The sequence below is a fragment of the Equus quagga genome, chromosome 2, assembly GCF_021613505.1.
Source record: "Equus quagga isolate Etosha38 chromosome 2, UCLA_HA_Equagga_1.0, whole genome shotgun sequence".
NCBI classification, from domain to species: domain Eukaryota; kingdom Metazoa; phylum Chordata; class Mammalia; order Perissodactyla; family Equidae; genus Equus; species Equus quagga.
Window position 1 is genome coordinate 33,522,593 of NC_060268.1, and position 13,465 is coordinate 33,536,057.

The 13,465-nt window shown below is 35.3% G+C and overlaps 1 protein-coding gene across 2 annotated transcripts in view; it reads right to left on the bottom strand.

Moving 5' to 3' along the window:
• Nucleotides 1-13,465, bottom strand: part of DPH6 (diphthamine biosynthesis 6) — a 170,028-nt gene that overhangs the window by 60,645 nt on the left and 95,918 nt on the right. For both annotated transcript variants that reach the window (XM_046653955.1, XM_046653956.1), the window contains exon 5: nucleotides 11,354-11,472. In XM_046653955.1, coding sequence (XP_046509911.1) covers nucleotides 11,354-11,472 — 119 coding nt within the window. The remainder of the gene's footprint in view (nucleotides 1-11,353; nucleotides 11,473-13,465) is intronic.

The following is a 13,465-nucleotide window of genomic DNA, read 5'->3' on the forward strand; positions in this document are numbered from 1 at the left end:
AAACAAGCATGAAATTTAGTGAATATGTATGTATCAAGAAATTAGAGGGCCAGCCTGGTGGCGCAGCGGTTAAGTTCATATATTCCGCTTTTTAGTGGCCTGGGTTTTGCTGGTTCGGATCCTGGGTGCAGACATGGCACTGCTTGGGAAAAGCCATGCTGTGGTAGGCGTCCCACATATAAAGCAGAGGAAGATGGGTCTTCCTCAGCAAAAAGAGGAGGATTGGCATTAGTTAGCTCAGGGCTAATCTTCCTCAAAAAAAAAAAAAATAGAAAATATTTCACAATATATACAAATATCAAATCCCTATGTTGTACACTTGAAATTAATAAAATGTTACGTCAATTATATCTCAATAAAAAAGAGATTAGAAATGATGAACAGCAAATTAACCCAAAGAAAGTATAAGGAAGGAATAATAAAGATGGCAGCAGAAATTAAAGAAATAGAGAATCAACATATAATAGAGAAAATGAACAAAATCAAAAGACAAAATCGACAAATCCCTTAAAGACTGATAAAAGCAAGGAAAAGAACAAATTACCAATTGGAATGAAAAAGATGACATCACTACCAGTCCTACAGATAACAAAAAGACAATGTGAAGATATTAGGAACTATTTTATACCTATAATTTTCAAAACTTAGAAGAAGTGGGCAAACTCTGAGAAAAAACAACTTATCAAACTAAAATAAGAAATAGAAAATCTGAATAGTCTTAATCTAACAAAGCAATTGAATCTCTAATTGAAAACTTTCCGAAAAAGAAATCTCCATGTCCAGGTGGCGTAAGTAATTAGTACTTCAAAACACTGAAGAAAGATTTAATACCAATCTCACAGAAAATTTCAGACAATAGAAAAAGAGGAAACACTTCTAAGCTTTATAAGGCCAGGGTATCTTATTACCCACACCTGTCATTACTAGGAAAGAAAATTATAGGTCACTTGCTCCTAAGAACATACATGCAAAATTCCTAAACAGGGTACTCGGAAATTGAATCAAACTATACAATAAAAAGACAATTAATCATGGAATATTACATGACAATAAAAAGAAATCATAAAGATGAACCTTAAAAATATTTATTCCAAGTGAAAGAAGCCAGTCACAAAAGACCTCATATTGTAGGATTCCATTCATATGAAATGTCCAGAATAGGCAAATCTATAAAGATATAAAGATGGAAAGTAGCTTCGTGGGCCTTAGGAGTGGGATGGGAGGTAAAGATTAGGGGAAAATGACGAATGATTGCTAACGGGTACATGATTCTTTTGGGGGATAAAAAGATGTTCTAAAATTTGATTGTGGTGATGATTGCACAACCCTGTGAATATATGAAAAAACACTGAACTGTATATTTTAAACTAGTGAACTGCATGGTATTTTAATTAGATATCCATAAAACTGTTAAAAAATAGTGTACAGTATATAATAGTTATATGCTCAGACAAAACAGATATAGAACTCAAAAAACAAGAGGGTGAATTCAGGAAAGCACCTGTAAACAATTCTTTTTAACTGTTCTCAGCAATCATATTGGTGGTGGTAGTATTAGCATTCTTATTCTGAGACTGTTTCATATGTTGCTTAACTTTTAATCTCTCTATTTATTAATATGCTGAATGCCAAGAGGAGTTTCCTGGAGCAGAACAGATTATTACTACTATTTACATACAACAAGCAGATAATACCATTTTGTCTCTTCTCTGCCCCAGCTCTTACCCCAGGAGCAAGGTGATAAGAATGAGACATAATCTTTCAAGTAATTGCCTCTATTGCAGGTAGGGAGTCCTGAAAAAATAAATCTGCATGTTTATTTGGGAAAAAGGAGACAGTTGTTTCCCCTCCTTCTGAGAGTTTCCTTGGAAAAGTAAAGGGAAGGACTTGTGTCTTCACACTTTGGAATATAAAAAAATCTCTCTAGGGAGGAATAAAATTTGTGTCTCCAGCTTTACAACCTAGGAGATGTCTCCAAGGTCCTGGTCTCATGCCCCGACCCTTGAAATGTAAACACATACCTCCAGAGAAGTAAATCTGTCTGGTGTTCTCACTGGCCATTCAGTCATACATTAAATTTTAATGCTTGTCTTTTAGCCTAGGTCCCAAGTTTCTGTAAAATTTGCTCAGAAAGCCCTAATTGTGCAGAAACATAAACATATTTTCTCCACAATGCCACACATGTAATGTGGTACAAAACAAATGAGAAATTGAGCTAAACTAAAAGAATGGATTGACGAATCAGACTCAAATAAATCTGAGACCTTAATCAATATGAAGTTTTACTGATAATTTAAAGAACGGAAGTAATCAAACAGCACAGCACATCAGGGAGAGGTCCAGGACCATCAAAACAGCTTTCCAAGTCCTTCTCTCTCACATTGGACATACTCTGGCCCAGGTTAGCATAAAAAGTGGATTAGAATTATAGTACCATTCTCCATTTCTTGCCCAACAAAAAGAACTTTTCTCATGCATATTCACATTCAGAGTGATTGGGGTAGTGATAGAGATTACTGTTCAGTAAGTTCTCGATTCCATCTGGTTTGAGGACATAACTAGATCCCAGTACAGGTTTTAACAGTCATTGGTTTTCAGATGTCACTATGCAACACACTCTCTTCTGGACAACACAGTGTTGTTCCTTTATCTGTCCAATACCAACCAAAGCACCATGGAAAAGACAAATTCCCTTTACATCTGTTGCACCCGGGCCATTAGAAAACAAATTTAAAGGCCACACTGTCCAGTAATGTCCTACCATAATCTAGGATAACCATAGTATTCCCATAAATTGGCATCCTTAGCTTGGCTTCTGATACTCCTGGTCATTGATCTTTAAAAACAGCAACTTCCATAATGATTAGAATTCAATAGTCTTTCCTGGTTAAGGATACAGGCCCTCTTCCTGTACTGTTGACTGATATGACGTTCTATGAAAGTAAATACTCTATTAGTTCAATCATTTAAAGCTTTGTTGTCCCTCCAGGGCCAGTTCTAGATGCAGCCAGTCTCCTGGAAGAGGGCTCCCTCTAGTGTCTCTATTTGGACTAGCAAGTCCTTTTCATCCTGATGAGGTTTTCAGGAACATTATTTTGGTCTGATGTAGAACCTTAAGACCAGTACCAAAAATTCCTAAAGAACATCTGGCACAGCAGAGGCAATAGTAATCAAGCCACAACACGGGTCATTACCATGGTACATTAGTGAGATTTGTGCAATTTAGGAAAACGGTTTGCATACAAAAATAATTTAAGTCCCATGAGATTGTCAATTAGTATATTACACCAAATATAGCTCTGTCTGGGTGTCACATGTTTTGCTAAATGTACTTTACATAACTCCAGAGAAGAGTTATCAGTGATATCAATTCATTACATCTCTCTCAAATCTATCTCCCTCAAGGGTGATATTCCAATTTCCCTGAATGAATTCTATTTACATTCACATATTCTGTATTTGAAGGACTAAATCAAGCTATGGCTGGCAGTAGAAATCTGCTTTCCATTATACCTAGGTAGATGCCTCAGCAACATATTGTTTTGATTTATGTCCACAAAGAGTGCAAAAGCCCTATTGTTCAGAATTCTCCTATATAATTCATTAGTAATAGTCAAGTCATCAGAAAAATTATGAGAATGGTAACCACAGCCTATAAACCAATAATTGACTGGTAACTATAGTAAACTACCCTTACACTGAGTTATCAAATTGCACTCTGTAACTTTGTTGCTCCAAATTATCCAGGTGGAATCTTTAGGTAGAGCTTGTACATCAGCAACTTCCCTTCCCTGCAGAAAACAGGTCCAAGTTTTCTCTCAACAGTCGTTAAGTAGTCGGCATCAGATCTGAAAAGGATACCTAGGAGTATTATTCTCTAGTGGAGGCTCTGGCATGTAGGTCACACGATTTTGCCCCTCCATAGAATTGTAATCTACTTTTAAGTGCCTTTCCATCTCCTATGATTCCCTCCATTTCCATTTATTACCTGTTTTGACCCATATCCTTTACCTTGTGCTTGGTCTTTCTGGCTCAATAGATGTATTATAAACCCACAGGGCCAATAAAAACAGCAGTCTTGTTAACACTTCTCCTTGGACTCACTCCCAGGCTGATGCAACAGGATTTCACAGATAAAGAATCACAGGACACGTGGCCCTGTGTTTATACATAGGCCTTAATGTGTCTACATGGGTGAAGCTATGACATACCCCTAAGGGTCTTTAAGAATATGCACTGTCAATTTTGGTGGTATTAATACTGTGTTTTGTGCATTGATAATACTTTCCTTGGTACACATAACTTTCAACGCAGGCCTGGGACCAATAGATCAGGCAAAACGAAAGAAAAATTTTGTGAAATAGAAAAAATATATAGTTGTATACTTACATCGTCCCCCATCATCTCATTCCTGTGCTCCAATCCTAGAAATTTTCCCAGTAGAGTCTTGGCATTATTTCCTTTCACAGTCAATGTTAGTACAAAATCATTTAACTGATTAAGCTAGACTCTAATTTTTTTTACTTGCCATTTTAATTAACTAGTGCATCAACTGACCATTCCAATTTTCAATGACGCCACTGTTCTGAGGGTGTTAACAAATGCAACATGTCCATGAAATACTTCTTGTTCATTTCTGTGTATTTGTAGCAGTGAAATGTGTCCAATGGTCAAAATATATTGAAGGGATAGGGAATTGGTTGCTCCAATCTTCAACTGTACTTTCCAATGTTGTTCCTTAACAAGTTAAATAAAGCTTCGAGTAGAATAGGCATTATTCTAGTTAACACTCATTTGCAGTCCCTTACGGCTTCTGGTTAGAGGTCTAACAGAATCTACTTGCTAGCTCTATGCCAGTCCTTGTCTTTGGGGAATGTTATTCACTGCTATATTAATTTTCATTTTTAAAATCAGTTTTACAATAAAACTCACCAATTTTAAATTTCAGTAAATATATACAGGCATGTAACCACCATTACAATGATAGAGAACATTTCCACTGCTCCAGAAAGTTCATGAGAGAAGTTGCAGGATGTCCTCTTCCTGCTTTGCAGTCAGTCCTTCTTTCAATCCCAGCACCTGGCAACCAGTGATTACCCTGTGTCTGTAGACTTCTCCATTAAATATGTCACGTAAATGGAATTTATAATATGGAGCTTTACTTGTATCCCACAGCTGTTCTATGTACTCTCCCTCCCCTCTTTCTTGCCTTCTTCTGGATTATTTTACAATATTCACTTTGCTTTCCACTACTGCCCTATTACCTATACACTTGTTTTATCTTTTTATTAGTTGCCTTACGGTTTCCATTTTACATCTTTAAGTTTTCACTCTACTGTCAAATCACATTATACTACATCATGTACAATTTAAGACTGTTACACACTGTACTTTCATTTCACTGTACTTTCCCGTCTTCTGTTATGTGTACTACTTTAACCATATATTTTACTTCCCATGTGCTCAACACAACTGCCATTATTTTTGCTTTATATAATCTATCTTTTAAAGTGATTCAAAAAGTTAGAATGGACTTAAAATTTATCTACTCTATTACTTACATTGCTCTTTGTCCCCTTGTGAGATTCAAATTTCATTATTATTTTCCTCCTGTCCAAAAACTTCCTTTAATATTACTTGTAATGGAGATCTGCAAGTAACGAACTCCCTCAACTTCTGTACATCTGAAAATGCCTTTATATGATCTTCATTCAGAAACTTATTTTTACCAGGAATAAAATTCTTGGTGACTTTTATTGATTTTCAGTATTTAAACATGTCTCTTCATCGTATTCCAGTCTACACAGTTTCTGAAGCAAAGTCTGTTGATGTTTTCATCTTTGCTTTCTGTATAGAATTAATCTTTTCACAGTGGCTGCTTTTAAGATTTATGTTTACCACTGGTTTTCAGCAATTCCATTATAATGTGCTTCGTGATTTTCTTCATGTTTCTTCTGTTTGGGCTTCATTGACATTTTGGATCTGTAGATTATAGTTTACATCAAATGGGAAAAACTCCTGCCCATTATTTCTTCAAATATTCACCCCATCCCCTTTCCTGGGACAATATACCTAGGTTAGCCAACTTGTTATGGTCCTACAGCTCATGGATTATGTGTTATTTTCAGTTCTTTCTTTCCTCTGTGCCTCATTTTTGACAGTTTCTATTTGTCTTTAAATTCACTCATCTCTTCTGCAATGTCTAATTGCAGGGTATTATTCATTTCACATAATGTATTTTTGAAGTTGTATTTGGGCCTTTTTACATCTTTTATTTCTTTCCTTATCATAATCATGTTTTCCTCTAGTTTTTTGAGCATACTAAGCATATTTCTAAGAGCTGTTCTTGCCTGCTAATTCCAAATCAGGGTCTATTTTGATCAATTTTCTCAGCATTAATCAAATGTTCTTGCTTCTTTACATGTCTGATAATTTAGATGTAAGACATTATGAGTTTTATATTATTGTGTGTTGGATTTTACTGTATTCTCCTTTAAATAGTTTTGAATTTTGTTCTGGTATGAGTTAAGTTCTTTCAAATCAGTTTGGTCCTTTTGAGGCTTGCTTTCAAACTTTACCAGATCAGGTTCGCAGTAGCCTTTAGTCTAAGACTGGTGACTGCTAAGGTGATACCTGCTGCAGGACTCTACTGGTATCTCACGTATGATGAGGTCTTTCCACTGCTGGAAATGTGGACATTTCCAGTCTTATGTGAACTCTGGAAACTCGGCATCCTGCTTTTTCATGGTTCTTTCCCCAACAGGAGGCATGTCCCTTTCACACATATGCAGACCCATACTCAGCCCAAGACTGGAGGGAAGCTTTCTGCAGGTCTGCAGAGGTTTCTCTCCACGAAATCCCTTCTCTCTGGTATCCTCTCCCACAGAATCTCAGCGCTTGGCCTCTCTGAATTCTGATCTCTGTCTCCTCAACTCAGTGGAACTGCCTGGGCTCTGTTTGGGTTCTCTTCCCTGTGCTGAGCAGAAATTACCTCCAGGCAGTTAGCTAAGACAATGCTAGCACTGACCTCATTCATTTTCCTTCTCTTATGGATTACAATTTGCTTGTTTTTGCTCAGATCTCCACTCAAATTTATATTTCTTTATGGCGACTCTGTGAATAGGCACAAACAGTATTCCTACATGAGGAATATAGTTTTGCCTAAACCCAAAAAGCCCTGTTAGTCTCTGAGATTCTCGCTTATTAGTGAAGTCTGTGAGAAATATTAACTTAATTCTCACATTTTGAGGAATGCCCACCATGGTTGCTTCAGCCCATATAATTCTCAGTAATTTCAAAGACTGAGCTAGCCCTTGAATTTTAGCTGCATTTGTCAGCCAACCTCTATTTTTCAAATGGATAATATAGTCCTTGGGGCGGGCCCCGTGGCCCAGGGTTTCATTGGTTTGGATCCTGGGTGGGGACATGGCACTGACACATTGAGGCGGTGTCCCACATACCACAACTAGAAGGACACACAACTAAAATATACAACTATGTACCTAGGGGATTTGGGGAGGAAAAGCAGAAAAAAAAGCAAGATTGGCAACAGTTGTTAGGTCAGGTGCCAAACTTTAAAAAAAAAAAAAAATATATATATATATATATATATAGTCCTTAACTCCTTCCGAGTTTCTTCCTCTGAAGAGGCAATTCTTATGATTTTACCAATATAATGCACTAACTAGGTGTTAATGTTTTTCAAGTCCAAGTCTTACCTCACTGGATTGTGATGATGAATTCAAACATTACAGTGGCAACACAGTAAATGTATATTGGTTCCATTCTGTGAGAACAGAACAAATTGTGCACGGCTAGACTCTGAAACTGAAATTGAAAAGTAGGCATTGGCCACGGCTCTCATGGCATACTAGTCCTCCTGGTCCTTTTGCACTTCCTGTATAGTCTTTTTCTAGCAGGCACAGCTAGAGCAATCAGAGGAACTACCTTGCATAATCCTGGATAATCTATCATTAACCTCCAGGAACTAGAGAGACAGGACTGTTAAAAATGAGCAGTGATCTTCTAGTGACCTCCTGGAATTCTTTATTGCTTAGTGTTTACTACTAAGAAGGGCCTGGACAATTCCAAAGGTTCCCATCTAGCATCGCCAGTCAAAACTAGATGAAGGGCCAGACTTAGTAGACATCCCCTGTAAAACGGTAAGGGCAACATACCCTGTTCACCCATAACAACCATACCAATTATGCATTCAGGTAAAGGTGAAATAACCGCAGAAGAGGCTCTCCAGTTACATTTTACAATTCTTAACCTTAGTCCTACTTTGGTTTTCTCCACTACAACATCTCTATACACAGCTAGCGTTGCTTCTGATATAGTCCTGAATTTGATTTTAAAATATCATGAACTCATGAGGTATCAGATATACACATACACACATACAACCATATCATTTCCCATTAAAAGAAATCAAGGCTTCTTGAAGAAATGGATATTCTAGGTCTGGGTCAGAAAATGTACAAGATGATGCTATATGTTCATAGCAGCACTATTTATAATAGTGCCAAACTGGAAACTACCTACATGTCATCAATGATAGGATGGACAATTAAATTGTGGTATATTTCTATAGTGGAACACTGTACTATAATGAGAAATAAACAAACTATTTTTTAATAGTTTTTAATATCATTTAATAATAATTATTATTAATATTATTTAATAATAAATTATTTATTTTATTAATATTGTTTAATTATATTTATTAATATTATTTAATAATAAATAGAAAGAAACTATTGCTTCTTTCAATAATGTGGATGCATCTCATAAATATAATGTTAGCCAAAGAAGACAGACACAATAGAGAATATACTGTATGATTCCCTCATATAAAATTCAAAAACAGGAAAAACTTATCTACAGTTTTAAGTGTCAAGAGAGCTGTTACCTTCAGGAGGACAAGTATTGACTAGGAAGATATTACTAATGTTCTATATCTAGAGTTAGGTATTGATTATATAAGTATGTTCACTTTGTGAAAATTCATCAAGTTGTACACTAAGAATCTGTGTACTTTTTGGCATTTATGCTATGATTCAATAAGTTTACCTAAAAACAAAATGAAACACGAAGCAGATCTACATTTATTGATGTGGAAAAAGTCTCCAAGACATACTGTGAAGTGAAAAAGGCAAGTTGTCCATCGATGCACAGAGTAAGACACCATTCATGTCACATTTAAAAGCCCATACAACAATCATAGCATTTCTACACATACATACACACACACCAAAAGAAAAGTGATCTAGAAAGCTGAGCAGTCATCATTCTGGTGTATATCTCTGGGAAAGTGAGGGGTTGGCAGGAGAGAGGAGGACAAAAAATAGATGGAATCTTTTCTTTATCTACGAAAATTTAATATTATATAGCAAGATTGTTTTCATGTAATATTCATATAACTAAAAATAAATATTTCTAAATGGCAAGTTTGTTCTTAATCCAATGTGCAAATGGGTCTTTAAATAAGTCTAAAAACCAGAAACTCCTTTAAACAGTAAGCTGTTACGTAAAAATTTCAAGAGTTCACTGATGCCTGTAAGACATCAAGGTTATATAACACAATTATTAGAAATATATTTCTATACATCCATGTAGAACCAACCCATTTATAAGACCATTCTGTAATCTAATGGGCCACAAACTTTGCTCATCCCCTTTCCCTATGGAAAGATTCTATTGTCCTATTTTTTGTTTAAAACCTTTTCGGAAAATTTTAAATGGGAGGAAAAAAGTTTGAAAACCTATATTGCATCATTTGTATGTTTCTGTGTCTCTAGAAGGAATGTGCCATTCAATAAGCCTTTGTTTAACACTGTTCTCAAGAATAACTTTCATCTTTGCACACCTATAGGTAATTAATAGAAAACTGTGCTGTAAATGTTAAAATCAGATCTATACTTTTGTCATCGGGATGCCAAGGACAACTTAGCTCAGTTTTATTCTTTACCCAAAAGTTTAATACAGTTAATCACCATCTCTAACCCCTACACAGAGGCGCACACGCATACACACACACACACACAAAGACACGCAATATGAATTACATACTACGATAAAGGTGTCAATAAGGTCATATTCTATGGCTCTGTCTTTCTAATGAGGCAGGTTCTCTCTGGGTTCTTATCCACTCCATTCTCTAGTACTAAAGGGATAAAATGTGTACTGTCCAGTGAGATGTCACATGAACTTCATTACAGAACTACGCAATCTTAGAAAATCCAAAAAAGAGAGCGAGCGAGGAAAAAAAGCAAGAAAGCATACTCTGTATAGATCTATATAGAAACTCATATGACAAATATATCTATAGCAACAACTTCAACCATAAAAGTCGCTGAGCAACCTTTTCTCAAAAATGAGAACACAACACCACCTCAGTCTTTCTTTTTTTACCAGCTAAGGAGATCAACTGCAGGTTCTCTAAATAAGGCTTTCCACTAAAGACTACATCTTGACTTCAACAGAAGAGAGTATAGCTTGGTGTTTACCCCAGAGAAATATTATGGGATCTTTGTTTTAATGCTGTTTAAAACGTGAATTTGTCTATATAATCTTCCACAGCTAGAGACCTTGTTATCTCAGAGATCAGCAAGGTAAACACTCTCAAATGAGGTACAAGATTTAGGCTTTGAGAACTCTGAGCCTCCAGGGCATTTACTATAACAAGTTCACGAAATAAATGTATTGAGCTCAAACCCTATGGTTTCTTGAAAATGAATATAACTATAAAAATTTAAAACAATAAATTAAATGAGTTTGTATGTAATATCCATATTTGAATCAGATTACTACCTGCCTGTTGTGTCAGTGCTAACTGATCTAATGACATTCTCTCAAACATGATTCACTCGCCATCCACAAGAAAAACTCACTATCCTGCTTATTTCTGATACCACAAACAAAGCCAATCATTCTATTTTAGCATTATTCAAAATATGTTTTAAAAAAGCAAGGAAAATATCATGCGTTGTGCCAAACAAGATTTTAAGAAGCTTCCAAAAAAAAAAAAAATCAACCTATATTTTCTGTTTCCTATGAACCTGAATCCCAAATTCTATAAAAAGAACTTAAATTGAAGGACCATAATACAATACTAGTTTTAGAGGCAGTTATATATATATAATAAAAAAAAAAAAGATGAGGTCACCATTAATCACTTTGGTAAATGGTCAAAAGCCCATTTTAAAACTTCTCCTTACTCAATTTCTTCAGCTTGTGACTCCACATTTTTATATTCTAAATCATTTTTCCTTTTTTTGCTGTAATTTCTTATTAGTGAACTCAGAGTATCTTTGTGGTAACAGACAGCTCCCTTGAAAGTCTGGCTACATACCCAAAGCGGCTACTTTGATGATGATTGCTTGAATGTTAGATGATATCATCTCTCGGAGCAAATCTTCTTGCTTTCTCTGCCACAGGTACGCTAAAGGCTGGAGATGAAGCCTTTTACACCTATAAAAGAAAAAGAAAACAAATCAGATGATATCTTAGTGCGATACTTGGATCTATACCAATTACTTTGATTTTAAACATAATGCTTCTCTCAAGGATTTTAGCATTTAAAATGCTTTAAAAAGCATGTTGTGCATAATGAAGTTTATATATACAACACAAACATATTTAATTTCCATGAACTATGTATAAACAGATAAAAATGAAATCTCCAGGCAGATTACAAATATTAATTTTAGTAAGACTCTAAGTTTAGAAATCTATGCAAAAAAGCTTCCAAATGCCAATGGATGACTATTCTTGTTTTTAGAACTTCCTTGGGTATCAAACTTGTGAAGCATATGCAAAATTGGCAAGTAAATTTATCCTAATAAAATAATATTTTGATTAAATTTATAATACCTATGGTTACATGAACTATTCTTAGATCTACTAACTTGGAAAATTTTTAAGGATTTGACTCTGAGTGAAAAGAAAATAATAAGAACATAAAGTACAATATATTGAGCACCTAATATGCTGCAGGCATTGTACTATATATTTTATATTATGGTTCAGTAGAAAGAATATGGGTTTTGGAGTCAAGACAAATCTGAGTCTGAAACCTACCTCTGTACTCACCAGCTGCTTGACTTTGGCAAGTCAACTAAGCTCTAGGTCTTTAATTTCCTAGTTCATAAATAAGGACAAAAATATTTCCTTTCAAAGTTCTTAAGAAGATTAAGAGATTAGAAAATGAAGTCATCCTTTACTCTTCTCTTCTTCACATTCTTCATGCAATCTACCACACTGTAGAATATGATTACTCCTCACCAATACCACTGCTAACACCCTGGTCTGAGCCACCATTCTCTCTTCATGTCAATATCCTCCTAACTTCTCTTCCTGCTTCCACCCTTGCCTTTTTAAAATCAGTTTTCAATAAAGCAGCCAGTATGACCCTTTAAAACATAAAACAGATCATGGCATTCCTCTGCCCAAAATGCTCCCCATCACTCCTAGTAAAAGTCCTTGCAATAGATGGACACAGATCTCACCCTGGTTAGTTCTCATACCTCATCTACACTCTCCCTTCCTCCAACCCACCCACCCTGGCCTGTCCACTCTTCCTTAATATACCAGCCATGCTCCCTACCTTCTTCTCTTGCTTTATACTTTTGTGTAAATGTCACTTTCTCAAGGAGGACATAATTGATTAATCGATTAAAAGTAATATAAAGAATGCAGTACAATGCCTAGATAAAACAGTTATTCAATAAATGGTAGTCAAAGCCAAGTAACTCATCCAAGTCACACAGTAAGTGGCTGAAACCAGATTTCAAATAAAAAATATAGCTCTCAAATCTATCATCTCTAGTGTCTGTAAGGTTGCCTGGCTGACTACTCCAGCCACACTGATAAATCTCTTTTTCTCACAGAAAATCCCAATACTCAGTAAATGTACCATATGTTTGGTTATTTACTCATACATGGCCTCAAAAAAAATCACTATTTTTTTCATGTATATACACCCTGACTTTCAAAGAAACCAAACTTTACTTACTACAGAGACTACTTTATATAAATTTCCTTTTAAAATGTCCCAAAACATCTAAAGGAATATTGATGCAGTTAATAAACACAAAAATAACAAAATTGAAACTACCCATATAACACAAGCAGTACAGTTATTGCTGTCTTCTCACCAATGTTTAATGCCCACTAATCAAACTAGTCTCTCCACTTTTTTTAGCTAAGATTTTTTCTTTTTACCAAAAAAAATTTATTTCTTCCTCCCGGCCCTTATTGCAAAGTTCTTGGTTGTTGCTTTGATATCTGCAATCTTTTGACTATTTTTGGACTTACGTCAAACTTCTTTACCTATTTGAATTTTTTAATAGTTCAAAATATCACGGCTCACATACACTTCCTCTGTAAATTATTGTTGCATTTGAACTTGTGACATTTATTAAATGTTTTTTATTTGGAAAATATAATGATGCAATACAAACTA